This window comes from Gracilinanus agilis, chromosome 2, assembly GCF_016433145.1.
Source record: "Gracilinanus agilis isolate LMUSP501 chromosome 2, AgileGrace, whole genome shotgun sequence".
Taxonomy (NCBI): domain Eukaryota; kingdom Metazoa; phylum Chordata; class Mammalia; order Didelphimorphia; family Didelphidae; genus Gracilinanus; species Gracilinanus agilis.
In genome coordinates, this window is record NC_058131.1 from 243,104,553 (window position 1) to 243,122,010 (window position 17,458).

Consider the following 17,458-nt stretch of genomic DNA (forward strand, 5'->3'; position numbering starts at 1 on the left):
ACCTTCTTATCTTCCTCTTTAATGCCAAACATAGCAATCAATGACTGTGGGCCTTTTGGTCATCATGGAGTAAGAAAAATTCCCCATTTCCAGGGACCCAAAAGGGGAGAGAAACTGGCAAATTCTTACTTAGAATCAAGGAGTGAAAGTGCTTAAATTAGTCTTACAGGAGCTTAGAGCTGAAAAAGATCTTCAGAGGCTAACCCCAACATCTGACAGATGGAGAAACTGAGCCACAATGTGCCAGAATTAAACAGCTATAGTTAAGTATATGAGGTATAGGATTCTATCCCCTGTGTGCAGCTGCTGCCAAAACCGTCCCTCACTTTCTCACCCAAGACTGCCTATAGGCCATAAAAGAAAAGAGGGAGAACCAAAGGCCTCCGGGCAGGTGTTCCCAAACTGAGCCAGATAAGGTGGCTATGAAATTAGGTCATGTCAGAAGTGGTCTGTGTGTGTGTGTGTGTGTGTGTGTGTGTGTGTGTGTGTGTGTGTGTGTTTGCTCTTGTTTATATTTATGTTTGGGAGAAGACCATTATGACATCAGGTGTCAAAGGACTTGGGGGCACAAAGAACAATGAACAATCTGAACAATGATGATTTTGTGCTATAGAACATACGTGTCCAATGCTGCTTTTATTTTAAGATCTCTGTACACAAGGGGGCTCTGTGGGTTTTAAATAAATCTAATGTGTATGTCTCATCTCTAATTTGTTGCTAATTTAATAATCTAATGTCTATGTCTCGTCTCTTTTTAAAAAAAAATGTACTATAGAGTGTAGAAACTACAACTTTGATCACACTTTATGAGGTCTTTTCCCATACCTTTTTGGACAGTATACCTGAGTAAGAGAATGCTAAAAGGATTCAACATTCACAGGAGTCTGGAAGACCCCAAGAAATCCCAAACCTTGGCAGTGAGAGCAAAGCAGCCCTTGGGTTCCACGATCTTCTCTAGAACAAAGCACTTGATCCCAGCTGTGCTGACGTATTCATACACCACACCATGCTCCAAGTGGACATTTTCCACAGTCAGGTTGATCAAAGGGCTGCCCTCGGGGATGGGCAGCTGGGGACCCATAGGCTGCAAAGAGAAATCTGGAAGCCAGAGACACAAGGATTAATGAAACTGTCAAAAATCCTGTCCTATTCCTGGAGAAAATGTTATACATAATGATGGTGACCTCTCAGTTTGGAATCCCATTTTAGGGTGAAATGCCCCCAAAAGGGGAATGGGTTACGTGCCTGTTGGGCTCTCATCTGTCCTCTGGCTTCATGGGCTAGCCTCATAAAGGCCATCATAACTTTCTCCCATGCCAAGCTACCCTTCCGCATCCTACTGGAAAAACTAACTTTCTCTACAGGGCGAAAGGAGGCTCTGCCTACGGATATTCTTAAATGCTTCATTCAACATTTCCCAAAACAACATCCTTCTCATCCAAACCATACCCACTTCATAGATGAAGTCATTCGATCCAAGGAATTTCTGGTAAACTTTACAACCAAACAAACACGGAAAATGAAATTATTCCACACAAGGATAAGGTATTTGGCATTTTTCAAAGGCCTCCAGTAAAATCTTAGTCTTGAAGGCTGTGCCAATGAAGATCATGTTTAGATAGGTGCTACCAAGCTGGTCAGGCTTAGATTATAAGGCCAGTAATAGACTATGTCTGTCATCCAAGGACTAATTCAGCTGAGAGCAGAGCATCTCATTAAAAAAGCATAAGAGGATGTGTTTTTTTAACCAAAGAAACACATAAACCTCTCCACTGAAGAATGAAGAGACTGCCATCTACTTCTGTGAAAGTACCCATGCCAATAGAATCAAATGCTTTGATGAACTGGACTAAGTTTTCAAGGCCTTTTTCCCATCTGTTATATCATCTGGCCTTCACACAATAATACGGCAAGGCAGGCAGGGCAGGGCATGGGGTTATTGCAGCCCTGTTTTACAGATGAGTAAACCGAGTTGTAAAGCGACTAGTCCAAGGTTCCAAGAGCAAAGCTAGAGTTAAAATTTGGGCCTGCCTGGGAGGTAGGGAAGTCATATTTCGGCATTCATGTTGTCAGACCTTCTACGAGATGTATTAATAACCATTCTCCAGGTGAGGTCATGAACAGGAAGGCCCAAGCAGGAATGCCTTCCTGCACGAGGAAGTTCAGGTTATACCATTTTTCTCCCTCCTAAGCCAAGTTGAATAATTTGAGGTGGGGGAAGTGTGGGGGTGATGAATCTGGCATATTTATTTGCAAGTCTGCACTAGGTCCTCTGTTATGATTCATATCCCAAGGGCTATGATCAAGCATAAGGTCCTGAAAGCCATCTGGTTCCTATTTGATTTCCAGCCGAATAAATCTAAAGTTATAATTCCACCTCAGGTGACTGATTTCATGGTCACATGTTACAAAGTGCCATTTTTTTTCATCTCCTTTGTCCTGTGCCTCATTCCCACAGGCCAGGGAGAAGTGGAATAACTCACATTTCTATAGCATTTCCCTCACAGCAGCCCCAGTGTGAATGCTATTATTCCCATTTTATGGAGGAAAAAACATAGGCCCCAGGTAGGTAAAACAATTTGGATTTAGCCAAGATCATACAGACAAGTATATCAAAGTCTTCAGACTACTCCACATGCAGTACTCTCTATTAATCATAAAGATGGCTTTTTCATCCCTTATTTTCAGCATCCAGGATCATGGAGGTTATATATGCTCCTACAAACTCTCAAAACAAAGGAGATTTTATCCCATATTTTACAGATGAGGAAATGGAGGCCACAAAAAGAACAAGTCCCCAGGATCATATAACTAATAAGTATCAAAGCAGGATTCAAATCCAAGGCTTTCTGAACTTCTGTGTAGTGCCTTTTCTACTATATCATTCTGGGGAAAAAAAAGAAAAAAGAAAAACTCCAATGCTGCCTGTCATAAAACAAGTTCTATACCCACTCCAGCTCTGCCCATTCCACTTGGCATAACCCAAAAACTAGATTAATAAGAAGGCAACAAGCAGAAGAAACCTAAGACCCTCTCCTAGGATGCCCCAGAAGGATGGACTTCCACTACTCAGCCCCTGAGCACAAAGTCCAAGGCCTCCGGGAGGAGGACGGTCCTTCTACAGAGCTAAATTGTTGCCTGTAGGCACAGACACTGACACGTGTCAAATGGAGCCCAGCTGTCCTGGCACAGTCTGCCCTCCCCCCACCCCCTTTCCCCAAGCCTCTCCCCTTCCTGTCCCTTAGGCTCATCGGGTGACATGCAGCTGAGGGTTTAGGTGCCTCCTGCCAGAGATGACATCAGAGCTTCCTTCTCCACTAGGCCTCAAGTCAGTGAGTAAAGCAGGGGGAAGCGTTATAAGCAAAAGGAAGAGCTCTCACCACTGGGAGAAATGTAGTTTGGAGATTTTAGGGAGAGTGGCAGACATGGAGGTAGGGGACCATGGTTTGAACTGTAGCTCTAACCCTCAAGAGCTAGGTGATCTTAGCCAAAACGCAACCTTTCTGGCCTTGTAGAGATGATTTTCCTCATCTATGAAACAGGGATAAATAAAACTGGCACCTCTTCCCTCGCAGGGTTGACGTGAACTAAGATAATTATTGTTTTTGAATGAATGTAGACCCAACCCTCAAAAAATGGTTCCAAATCATCCACTCAGTTATAATCTCAAGCAGGTCTTCCTTTGAGGCTTAGAATTCACTTTAAGCAATCAATTTAAATGACCCACCTCTAAACACTAAACATTCTACTAATTTTGGCAACTTGTCCCACAAAGCTATGGGAAAAAGGGCCAATATCTGAATCTAGTCCTCATCATTTAAAAAATGGGGAGAAGGGGAAGGAATAACATGGGGGATCAAGAAGCCTGACTTCAGGATTTAAATGCTCTCTGACCATAGGCTTTTCCTCTCAGGGCCTCAGTTTCCTCATGTGTACAATGAAAAAGGATAGAGCTAGATGTGCCCTTTCTGTTTTGAATCTTCTTTCTTAAGCTATCTCTCCCTAGACACAGAGCATGGCACAGAGTTTCCTGATCCTAGGAAAATCTACCTCTAACCCCACACACCATCCAAAAACACAAAACAAAAGCAAAAAACCAGGCATCCACATTGGGCAGGATCCTCCAAGACACATCGACCTCAAGGGAAGTTTCACATCTATACAATATTCCCTTTCCTGAAGGAGAGCTTAAATTTAGACTTCCAACCCAGCCTCCCTCTGCCCACCAGTCCAGCCCCTGCCACTACCTTCATCATCCTGGCCTCCTTCCAGGGCTCCCCCAGACTCATCAAGGCTGCCATTGAGGTAGCTGCCAGGGGCCCACTGCTGGGCTCGAGCCTCTTCAGCATCCTCATGAGTGCGATAGATCCACTGGTAAAGACCCTGAGGTGGGGAGAAAGAACAAGTTAGGGAAGAGCCTGACCGCTTCAAAGGCAAAGCAGTGAAAACAAGGGCAGAAGGGGGAGCTAGACTGGAAGGCAACGGTGGCCCTCTAGTCTACTGGTGTCCACGTCCAATTGAAATGTTGGCCAGAAAGGGAAACCAGGTGGCAGAGTAGATAGAGTGCCAGGTCTGGTGTTGGGAGGACCTGGGTTCCAGCCTGTCCTCAGCTGAATGACTCTGGGAAAGTCACTTAATCCTGTTTGTCCAGCCTTTGCCTTTCTCTCTTAGAGTTGTGACTAAGACAGAAAGAAACTAAGATATTAACAATAAATACTAAAACAGGGGGAAAAAAAGAAAAGAGCAGAGCCCTCGTCACCACCTCTAGCAATGACCCCCAAACTCTGGCTCTTCCTTCAGCATAGTCAGGAATATTATTCTTAACCCACTCCAAACCGGAGGATTATATCCACTGGTCTTGGAGCTAAGGCAAAGATTTTATCTGAATCTTGAATTAAACACTAACTAGTTGTTTAATCACAACTTCAGTTTCCTCATCTAAAAGGACCTGGGGTCCCTAACTTCACAGAATTATATTAAAAATTAAATGAAAAAATATATGCAAAGTGTTTGGTATACTTTAAAGCACTCAATAAATGCCCACTTTAATTCTTCATTTCATCCTATGATCCTCTCATAGCAATTCAATATCTCCTATTGGAATCAGACCTCACAACAGGCCAAACAGGACGGGATATCAGAGATTATGATCTAGCTTGATTTAACAAAAGAAAAAAATCAATACACAGAAGAGTTTACCCAAGAAGGAAATCTAAAGATGAGGCAATGTAGTAAAGTAGAAATAATAATAGCTAACATTCATGTGGCACTATGTGTCAGGCCTGTGTAAATAATGATTTACAATTATTATCTCATTGGGTCCTCACAATAACCCTGGAACACAGGTACTATTATTATCCCCATTTTTCATATGAGCAAACTGTGGCAAACAGGTTAAGAGACTTACCTAGGGTCACACAAAGTAGCATCAAGTTTTCTTGACTTTAGGCCATGTAGGCTGCTGAAATAATGGCTAAATAAAGGACCTACATTCAAATCCTCCCTCTTTTGTTTATCATCTGTGTAGCCTTGTCAAAGTCATTTACCTCCTTTGGCCTCAAAAAAATTTTCAATTTTTTATTTGAGGCAACTCCACAGGACAATGGACCTGAAATCAGGAAAACTTGAATCCTGATTCAGCCACTAACTTTGTGATCCTGGACAAGTAAATGTAAAATGGAAATAATAATAGCACATACTTCACAAGGTGGCTGTAAGGACAACATGTCTGTGAAATGTTTTGCAAAGTTTCAAGTCCTATAAGTTAGCTATTATTGCTAACTCTACCATCATATGAGCAGAAACACAAGTCTTCAAGTACCCAACCCAAGAGAGAGAGTGTGAATCATTCTTTTTCTTTCTGGGTCACGCCAGAAGAGAGGGCCAGAGACAGGAGTCAAGAAAGTCAGACTCTAATCCTGAGTCTTTAATCCTAGCTTCGTGACTCTGCTGCTCATCATTCTATTACTTACTGTTGTTATTCTGAAACTCTATTGCAACGATGACCATTTTATTATGAATATCCTATTATCATCTGCTGCTAAGCCTTTAGGTCCAAGGACAAGAATGATGGAAACCGTCTTCCTGCCCCGCAGCCCAGCATTAAACACAGTGCTCTCTAAACAATAGATAATAAAAGTCGATTGCTTATCATGACTATTTAGCACCTTGGTTTGTTCACCTGGAAAATGTCCTGAATGAGGTGGCGATCACATAAAATGGAGAATGGAGAGAAATGACAGAGAAATGCTGCCAAGGGCTCCCTGGCCCATTCTGATCAATGGCAGGCGGCCAAGAGTACTTATGTACTGGAGTGGGGAGATGGGAGAGGAAAGCAGGGAAGATGGGGCCTGGGAACAGATTTTGCTCCACTTTCCTCATGAAGAAAACAAAGGAAATTTTAAAGGGGGGGGGGGCCAAGAGGAGGAGGCCAGGGAGGAGAGAAGACAATCTGGAGAGGAAGAGTTTCAAAGTAGATGGTGAATCCCATGGTGCTCAAGAACCCTCAAGAGTGGAGGAGGCTCAGCTGGAGGGACATTACCCTCAGAGACTTGGCTGAGGCCAGGCTCTCAGGAAAGAAGTTCCTACAGCTGCTACCCAAAAGTCTGGTTGGGAGAGAGGGGGATAGATGGATCTGTATTGGGTCCAGATGGGCCTCATCCTGATCCAAAGAGCCTGAGCAGACCTCATTTTATGGCATGTTAAGAGCAAAAGACACTTTCACATTTTAGAAGTTTTCTGGCTCTTCCTAGCACTCCTAAGTTACATTCAAAAGGAAACAGGACACTTTTGTTGTTGTTTCAGTCTGAAGAAGGAAGGAAGGAAAGGAGGAAGGGAGGGAGAGAGAGAGAAAGAGAGAGGGGGGAAGAGAGGAAGAGAGGAAGGAAGGAAGGAAGGAAGGAAGGAAGGAAGGAAGGAAGGAAGACAGACATCATTTTTTTATTGTTATTGTTCAGGCATGTCTTACTCCTAAGATGGATAATTAAAAGGCAACAAACTAGGGACAATCAGGTGGCTCAATCCAGGCCTAGAGTCAGGAGAAGGACCTAATTTCAAATCTGGACTCAGCTGTGTGACCCTGAGCAAGTCACTTAAGCCCAACTGCCTAGTCCTTCCTGCTCTTCTGTATTAGAACTGATACTGAGTGTCAATTCTAAGATGAGGGGTAAGGATTTAAAATATATACTTATATTTAACATAAATAATATATTAATAATATTTTAAAATTAGATATGCAGAATATATACAATATTCTAAGACAGAAGGTAGGGGTTTATTTTTTAAAAGTTAAATAACATGCCAAGTCAAGACAACTTAGACAGAAGACACCTATTCTGAAGGTAAGGAGGGCTTAAAAAAATTAACAAGCAAGATGCTAGAACATAGTAAAGACTGGTGAAATGGAATTTAATAAGGACAAATCTAAAGTCTTATATTTATACACTAGAAATCAGTTTCACCAATAGTACAAACATGGAGGAGGTAGGTCTAGACAGCAGTATGTCTAAAAAACCTGCAAGTGGGTTAAGGGTACGAAGGAGCAGCATGCAATTACCTTAGGCTGCACGGTGCAGCTTGACAATAATAACAAGGAGTTGAGAGTTCTGCTCTGGCCTGGCCAGACAACATTGGAGGGTGGTGGTCATTTAGGGCACAACATTTTTGGAAGACCTAAGCTGAAAAGTATAAGTAAAAAGAGTCCAGAGAGTGAAGGGGCTCAGATTCAGGGCTGGATGAAAGTTAACTTTAGGAATTGAGGCTATCTAGAGAACAGGGTGGGGAAGAGGTAGAAACACAGGACAACACTGGAGTTATTTGAAGGATTGTTGCATGGAAGAGAAAATGAATTAATTCTATTTGGCTATGGATAGCAAATCTAGGAACACAGGTACAAGCTGCAAAAAAGGCAAATTTAGGCTTGATGGCACAGAGAAAAAATTCCCAATTAGATGTATTTAGTAGTGAAAAAGATGGCTTATGGGACAAGTGTTTTACTACCACATTGGAGTTTCAAGTAAAGCTGGGACGGACATTGATCAGAAATGTAGTGTAAGGAATTCTTTTTCAGACAGGGCCACTGAATTCTCTTCCAGCTCTGAGGCTGCTGAATTGGAAGCTACATTTTAAATTTAATGGACTCCAACCACAGCCATTCAAGTACAACAGCATGAGTCAAGGGCAGTGAGTGCAAGTTCCACTATGAAATTCCACATTTGGGGGCATCAGGTTGAGTCAAACAAATGATCCAACTCCCTGGCTATTCAAATCCGCATCATTCTAGCATCCTAATCTTGAGCTTCCCTGGCCCTAGCAATATGTCTTTATCCCTATCTTGGCCCTTAGATCTCCATCTGCCCCTGGCAGGAGGGTACAAACCCATCCTGGTTCTTCATTTACTGTCTACTTCCTTTCCAGCTTGGAATCTGACTCTTTGGCCTTCCTAGAGAAGAGCCTCATGACCAGGGCAAGTCAGGTATTATAAGTATTATTATTATTATAATAGGTGTTATAGGACACATTTTGAGTATTACCAAAGAAATGTGGCAACCCTTTGTCCCTCCAGATCCCCAATATCTTTTAGATCCACTTACCAGTGCCTCCTGTGGCCGGCTTCGGTAGGCCAGGAAGTGGTCCAACACATCTACAAAGCTCTCATTCACCACGTTGTTCCCGTTGACTTTCAAAATGCACTGGCCAGCATTCAGTCCCACTGCAGCAGCCTCTGAGCCTACAAGATAGACATGCATGGATAAAGAGAGGGAAGAACAGAGAACCCAAAAAGAAAAACAGAAAGGGAACTGGCTGGAAAGATGGTAAAAACCACAGAATTTTAAACTAGAAAAGAGACAATCTAGTTGAAACCCCTCACTTAAAAAACAAATAAATAATTAAATAAATAGATCCCCAAACATCCAGAACCCAGGTCTTCTCAAAAACCACATTGCTGGGGCAGCTGGGTAGCTCAGTGGATTGAGAGTCAGACCTAGAGACAGGAGGTCCTGGGTTCAAATCCAGCCTCAGCCACTTCCCAGCTGTGTGACCCTGGGCAAGTCACTTGACCCCCACTGCCCACCCTTATCACTCTTCCACCAAGGAGCCAATACACAGAAGTTAAGGGTTTAAAAATGTAAAAAAAAAACAAAAAAAAAACACCACATTGCCTAGAAAATATGGATTCTTAAAAGGAAACGGTGGGGGGGGGGTCTAAAAAGTAAAATGGGACCCTAAAAGATGGAAAAGTAGAGGACAAAGGAGGAACAAAGGAAACTTTACTAAGTGCCCCCTAGGTACCAGGGACTATGCTTTACAAATATCTCATTTGATACTTACAGAAACCCTATAAGAAGGGGTTATGTCTCCATTTTACAGTTAAGCAAACTGTGGCAGAGTTTAAGTGACTTGCCCAGGGACAGACGGCTAATAAGTGTCTGATGCTGAATTTCAGTCTTCCTGACTCTAGGCCCATTACTATATCCATTGTAGCACCTGACTCCAAAGGAGGTAACGGTTAAGTCCCTCAAAATCTACCACACCGAGCTGGTGGCAAGCAGTACTGCCTCCATGTACAGCTGAACCACTCTCTCCAAGTCACTCCTTGGCTCACCTCTTCCCACAGCATGGACATAAGGTGGGGAAGCTCCCCGAATCTGGAAGCAAAGGGTTTCAGGATGATCAGGTACTTTGATGATTCTAAGGAAAAAATGGAAGGGAAAAAGAGCGATTAGTCACACCACACAATACTCAGAGCCAGCTCACAAACCTCTGGTCCTGGCCAGGGATTAACTACTTCCCCGTAAAGACCTTATTGTCCTTGTTATGTCCTTCTTGTGTTATAAATAGCTATGGGCCCATCCTATATCCCTACAACACTGGAAGCTCACAAATGACAAGACTAAAGAGGAGAGAATTGTCTTCTTCCTTTTAACATTCTTAGTACCAAATCCATGGTAGATAATCAATAAATATTTATCAACTCAAACCCCAAAATAACCAAATTCATTTTCTTAACCTTAAGTCCAATATCAAAGAGAAGCAGATCAAGGGAAAAGAAAGATCAACTGGGCAAACCCTCCCCCCCCCCCCCGCCCACAGCACCACTGCATACACAAACACAAATGTTACAGATAAACTGAAGTCCAGAGTATGAAATGATATGTCCAAGGCAATGTGGTCTCAGAGCAAGACCCTATCAGCTCAAAAACTCAAAAATTGCTACATTTTCTCAATTTTGCAACCCACTAATTAAATATAGTCATTATGAAAAATTAAGTTACATAAACTTAAAATGAAAAGTATTAAAAATAAAGGTAATAAATATTCAAAATTGTCAATTCCTAATAATTATAATGTCATCCATACACTCAAGGTCATTTATATCTATTGCATCTGTATGGTGGAGAGATAGTAAAAACATAGATGCAATAGACAATACAAATCAGGGCTTGATTTTATTTTTATCTTGATTGTCCAGACTAGAGGTCAGCACTGTCCCAGGGCCAAAACACAGCAGCTACCTATGTCTATACTAAATTCTGCATAAAATTTTATTTTCAATTATAAAAACCAATTCTTACCACAGCAGCAATTTGCCAACCTCTGGTGTAGTCTTAAAAAAGTCATAGAGAAAACTTATTTGGAGAAAACAGTATTTGAAATCTATTTTCGACTTCAACAAAGAAGTTTCTCATGTCACTGACAAATAAGTAAAGTTCTACAGGTTGGCTACAAAAAAACCAAGAGTTGTTTTGTGTTTTTTTTTTAAATTTTAATTCTGTTGGAATCAAGAATGAAGATGGAATTTGCAATACAGAGTACTGTATATTTTATTATTATTTGTAAATTGTGTACTACATATTCTTCATGCTGGCAATATTTTTTTTTAAAACTCTGTCTAATATATAACTAGGTATAGTTTGGGTTTTTTCGAAGAGCTGGTTGTTAAACATTTACCATCTCAGAATCATAACTGTATTAAATAGCACAAGTGGGATAGCATAAAACATCCAGGGAATGATCTTGACTCTGTCCCTATCCAACCCAATCTTGAACATGCCCCTCTGTCTCCATTTTATAACCTACAAAGACCTTTGTAACAATGACTGTTGGTGCCCTAGAATCTCTGACATATTTAGCTGTATATATGTGTGTTTGTATAAATAAAGGTATGTGTGAAAAAAGGCATAAAGCATGCATATATGTGTGTGTATCTCACAAAACTTTAAAAAGCTATAAGAGACCTTAGCTGACTTCCTAAACTTAAACATAAAAAATAGCATTTGCCGCCAATCACACAAGTTAATAAGGTATCTGAAATCCCACACAGAGGTCCCTCTTACATTGTATTTTAATAGCAAGTACATTTACCAGATCCTGTTTACTGAGGCAGAAAGATAGAGACAAACATTTGAGAAATGTTTAGTTTTTGGTGCTTTTCTTTGTTGTTTGTTTGAGTTTTTTTTAACAAGAAGTGAAACAAAAAAGAGACATGAGTTCTGTTCCTCAGGTAACCAGCACAGTCCATACATAGTGTCATAGAAAGAGTACTGGATTTTGGAGTCGGGGACTTGGATTCAAATTCCAACTCTATACTACTGGCAATTCTCTAAGCCTCAGTTCAAGATCTGATGCTAGTAGCATAATATGCTACTAATTAAGGAATTAAAATTAAGGATATACTAGGCAAAAGTAGGATTCTTGTCACATTGTCAAGAAATATCCCTTTCTGCCTTGCTGCATAATTGCAAGGTCATCATACCAGCTGTTGCCTTCACTCTCTAAGGATACCTGGTTCACTCCCTAATTTTTCTAATTTTGTTGCAACCAGAAGGCTTTTACTAGATTATTTTTGAAATTGCATTTGTTGTGTACTCAATGCACTACAAAAATTATTATAAAATATCAATAAAAATCATCTCAATTTTTTAAAAAATCCAGTTATCCCCATCTATCAAATTGGGATAAATCATACTTATCCCACCTAACCCACAGAACTATTGTGAGGATTAAATGTACAACGAGTACAAAATTACTCAGTAAACCACAGAGTGCAAAAGAAGTACATAAAATATTTCACTTTAGAGTATATCATATAACATTACATCATACCTTTATGTTATACTGCTATGTTATGCTATATGTTCTGTTGTGATGTGATGTTGCATTATATTACATTATATCATCATCATCAGAATCTCCATTCCCCAAATCTTCCATTTAGTCAAGATTCCAGAATGTCATCACATTGGCAGAGAGCATCACCCAGAAGGTATGGACACTTACTCTTTGGCCTTGCTGGCCACAAGGAGGCGCAGGGGCCGACGAGAACAGAATGACTGGTTGAGGATGGCCTCCACCTCTGAAAAAGGTCGTAGAAATACAAGGTCTTCATTGATGGAATAGATCTTCCTTCCCACTTGCAAGCCAGCCATCTATGGAGTACAGGGAAAATAACAATCCAATTATAGTCTGATACTCATATGTGTCATGAAGAAAAATCATGACTGCTCACATTTTTATATTGTTTAAGGTCTCCAAAATACTTGCTTCATAACAATGTTATGCAGGGCGTTGAATAAGTGTCATTTCCATCATCTTACGAGGAGGGAAAGTGAGGACAAGAGGGGAGAAATGACTTTTCCAAATAGGCAGCAAAGCCAAAATTTGAGTCTTCTAATTCTATATTCTTTGCTCCTTCCACTACCCATTGCTGCCTTTGATCTCCACAAGTCTGTGAGGTCAGAAGTAAATCACAGGCTCACAGATTCAGAGTTGGAAAGAGAACATCTAGTAGAAAACTGAGGCCAAGGGAGATAAATTGATATAACCAAGGTCACAAAAGCAGTAAATAGCAGAGCCATAATATGAACCCAGGTCTTCTGACTGTAAATTCATTCCTCTCTACTACTTAATGCTGACTTTGATTATCACAATTTTGCCTTGCAATATGAAGAATTTCCATTGTATTAACTGATTTCCCCAGGACCCTAGAGGTACAGTAAAAAGTAGTTTCTAATTTCACATATGGTGCTCTTCAGCCTTTTAATAAGACCAGTTAGGTTGGGTGGACGGGTTAAAGAGAAGAGTAGCAGTGACTGGTCCCTCCCTTCTTCTTCCCCTCCCTGAGAGCATATAATCAAAAAAAAAAGGACATGGTTGGAATGGTGATGGTCATGGTGACCCATTTCCCCAACATGACCTCCTTCTTTAGCAGTTTCCCAGACCCAGCTATTTCTCAGAGAGAAGCAGAAAGAGGGCTTCTCAGAATGCCCTTTTAGCTGAGCTGGTTCAGAGCTAGGGGAAATTCATCTGGAGAAACAAAAGGTCAAGAATCTCAGAAGAGATGTTGGGGGGACTGGAAAGTAGGGGAGCCTGGCAATAACAGATCTTAACATTAAAACAATATGGTATAGTTAAAAATGAATATTAATAAATGTTAAAAAAAAAACAATATGGTATAGATTTTTGCTGAGAAAATTGGAAATTAGTCTGGCAGAAATTAGGTTTAAACAGTTATCTCATACCACATGTCACAATAAACTCCACGGATTCAGGACATAAGTAGATTCATATTATAAGCAGGTTGGGAGCTAGGAAGGAGACATAGGGGAAGAGTTCTTGACCAAAGAAGGTGTAAAATTGACCAGACATAATATGGGCAGTTTTAATGGCAACAAATTGAAAAGAAAGGTAGAAAGGTGTAGTCTAGAGAGAACTGGGCTTATGGATATAGGAAGCTCTGAGCTTAACTCCTGCCCTTGACACATGCTGGCTGTGTGACTCTAATAGGGTTTATCATCTCAGTGCCATAGGTCAGAAATGTCAAAATGGTGACAAACGCAGTCTGAACCAGATAACATGTGGCTCATGGGAATTTTGATTATCACAGAGGAAATTTAAGTGCTAAGTCGCACTGAGAGTTTATAAAGGAAATTCCAAGTCTAGACTCTGTCCTTATCCTAAATTTAGCACAAACTAAATAACTATACTTAAAATTAGAAGGGAAGGCTTCTGGGTTAAGATGGTGGCAGAGTAAAAAGCAGCCCTTAACCTCTCCTAACCGAAACATACAGGACTCCTCAAGGGGACATAAAAACAAGTCCAGACGAACAGAGGGACCCCACAACAGGGCACAGCATGGAAGGTATGTGGAATCGGGGCATTTCCATGCTATAAAGTGGTGAAACAGCTCTCACTAAATCTCGGGCTGAGCACCCCTCCCACACACACACACCACCTACAACGCCAAAGCCAGCTCAAAAGAAATAGAGCAAGTTTGGGGCACCCATTGAGTCATTGGCAGCTCCAGGGCCTGTTCATGAGAGCAGCAAGACTTAGGACCCCAAAAGGCTAAAGAATGCACACGGACTTTGAGTGTGGAAACGGAGCACAGGCGCAGGCAGAGACAGACACAGGCGTGAGCGAAGGCTCTGAAACCCTAAGTGGGGAACCAGGGCAGACGGGTATACGACTGTGGAAGCAGTGCCCTGAGACCTGTAAAGGAACCTCTGGCAGAGGATCAACCAAGGAGGTCCACCAGGGGGCTTGACCTTGAAAACAACCAGACCTGAGACCTCAGGAGCCGAAAGAACGCAGACAGACCCTGAGTGCAGACAGACCCTGAGCGTGAGGATAAAGCTGAGAACGGGCTGGGCTAACAATGGCAACCCAGAATCAGGAAGGCCAAAAGAGAAAGATTAACAACAACAAGAAGAAGAAATCTTTAACACTCCACAACTTTTATACAGAGAAAATCCAGACAACCAAGCAAACAGAAGAGGAGAAAAAACAAGCAATCACATCCGGACCCTCCCAAAATAATGAAAAGTGGTCACAAGCTCTTGAAGAGTTCAAATCTGAGATGACAAGAAAGTTGGAAAAGATTTGGCTAGAGAAATGGGAAATAGCTCAAAAGGAAATCAGGCAAGAAAATAACAGTTGAATTTCACAATTGGAAAGTGAGGCAAGTCAACTGAAGACCAGAAATGACCAGATTGAAAAGGAAAACCAGTCCCTAAAGGCTAGAATTGAGCAATTAGAAGCTAATGATCTCTCAAGACAGCAAGAACAAATAAAACAAAGTCAAAAGACTGAAAAAAATAGAAGGAAACATGAAATATCTCAATGAGAAACTGATAGACCAAGAAAACTGGTCTAGAAGAGACAATTTGAAAATCATTGGACTCCCTGAAAAACCAGAAATTAATAGAAATTTGGACCCCATACTAAAAGAAATTATTCAGCAAAATTGCCCTGAAGTTCTACAACAAGAGGGCAATATAGACATTGAAAGGATCCATAGATCACCCTCTACACCAGACCCAGAAAAGAAAACGCCCAGGAATATAATAGCCAAATTCAAGAGCTTCCAAGTAAAAGAAAAAATCTTACAAGAAGCCAGAAAAAGACAATTCAAATATCAAGGAGCACCAATCAGGATGACACAGGATCTGGCAGCCTTCATGCTAAAAGACCGCAAAGCTTGGAATATGATATTGAGAAAGGCAAGAGAGCTGGGCCTTCAACCAAGGATCAACTACCCATCAAAATTGACTATATACTTCCAGGGGAAAGTATGGGCATTCAACAAAATTGAAGATTTCCAAGTATTTGCACAGAAAAGACCAGGACTAAATGGAAAGTTTGATATCCAACCACAAAAATCGAGAGAAACATGAAAAGGTAAATGAGAAACAGAGGGGAAAGAAAGAAAACTTATAATTTTTTAAATTTGCCTTTTTAAGGGCCTCAGTAAGATCTAATTATCTGTATTCCTATGTGGAGAAATACTATGTATAATTCTCTGTAGTGAACTCTATTCAATATTATAGTATTCACTATTATAGTGATCAGAAGAATAAATCATAGGGAGAAGGTGGAATACTAAATGGTCTAAGATGATATGGAGGGTGGGAAAGAGGGGGGTGAATAGTAGGGGACACCAAGAGAAACTTGAGTGAATAAGAAAAATAGGATATTCTATTACACACAAAGAGGACATGGGAAGGGGAGGGGACAAATACTATTATAAGAAGGAGAGGAAGAGAGAATTAAGAGGTAATATTTAAACCTTACTCTCAGTGTAATCAACCCGGAGAGGGAAGAGTTATATTATCCTTTGGGATATAAAACTCTATCTAACCCTACTGACAAAGTCAGAAGGGATAAACCAAGGGGAGCAGGGGAGTGGGGAGGTCAAAAAAGGGAGGGGAGAAGAAGGGGGAGGAAATTCATTAGGCCTTTAAAAATAAAACGAGTGGAATAATAAGGGAGGGGGTAGAAAGGGAAGTCAATCAAGGGAGGAGATAAGGGATACCAGCTTAAAGCAAACCACTGGTTTAAAAGGAAATAGTTTAAAAAGAAGGGGTAGGAAAAGGGGAGGATACGAAAATGTCAGCGAATGCACAACTGATAATTATAACTCTGAATGTGAATGGGATGAACTCGCTCATAAAATGGAAGCAAATAGCAGAGTGGATTAGAAAACAAAATCCTACCATATGTTGTCTACAAGAAACACATATGAGGCGGGTGGACATACACAAGTTTAAGGTTAAGGGCTTGAGCAAAATCTTTTGGGTGTCAAATGAGAAAAAGAAGGCAGGAGTGGCAATTGTGATTTCTGACAAAGCCAAAGTAAAAATAGATATGATTAAAAAAGACAGGGAAGGCCATTACATCCTGATTACAGGCAGTATAGGCAATGAGGAAATAACATTGCTCAATATGTATGCACCAAATGGCATAGTAGCCAGATTCATAAAGGAGAAACTGGCAGATCTCAAGTAGGAAATAGATAGTAAAACCATAATAGTGGGAGATCTAAACATTCCTCTTTCAGATCTAGATAAATCAAACCAAAAAATAAATAAGAAAGAGGTAAGAGAGGTGAATGAAGCCCTAGAAAAATTAGATTTAATTGATATGTGGAGAAAAATGAATAGGGACAAAAAGGAATACACCTTCTTTTCAGCTGTACATGGTACATTCACAAAGATTGACCATGTGATAGGGCATAGAAACACTGCAAACAAATGCAAAAGAGCAGAAATAATAAATGTAACCTTCTCAGATCATAATGCAATAAAAATAGTAATTAGTAAGGGCACATGGACAGGCAAATCAAAAACTAATTGGAAATTAAATAATATGATTCTCCAAAACCAATTAGTCAAAGAAGAAATCATAGAAACAATCAACAATTTCATTGAAGAGAATGACAATGATGAGACATCCTACCAAACTCTGTGGGATGCAGCCAAGGCAGTACTCAGGGGGAAATTTATATCCTTGAGTGCATATATTAACAAATTAAGGAGGGCAGAGATTAATGAATTGGGCATGCAACTCAAAAAATTAGAAAGCGAGCAAGTTAAAAGTCCCCAGATGAAAACTAAATTAGAAATACTAAAAATCAAGGGAGAAATTAATAAAATCGAAAGTAAAAGAACTAGTGAATTAA

At 40.6% G+C, this 17,458-nt stretch overlaps 1 protein-coding gene across 1 annotated transcript in view; it reads right to left on the reverse strand.

Annotated features, from left to right (window-relative positions):
• Nucleotides 1-17,458, reverse strand: part of PREX1 (phosphatidylinositol-3,4,5-trisphosphate dependent Rac exchange factor 1) — a 230,217-nt gene that overhangs the window by 30,694 nt on the left and 182,065 nt on the right. The window contains exons 18-22 of the mRNA XM_044663811.1: nucleotides 12,280-12,428; nucleotides 9,605-9,690; nucleotides 8,592-8,728; nucleotides 4,248-4,383; nucleotides 911-1,098 (exon numbers count right to left, since the gene is read on the reverse strand). Coding sequence (XP_044519746.1) covers nucleotides 911-1,098; nucleotides 4,248-4,383; nucleotides 8,592-8,728; nucleotides 9,605-9,690; nucleotides 12,280-12,428 — 696 coding nt within the window. The remainder of the gene's footprint in view (nucleotides 1-910; nucleotides 1,099-4,247; nucleotides 4,384-8,591; nucleotides 8,729-9,604; nucleotides 9,691-12,279; nucleotides 12,429-17,458) is intronic.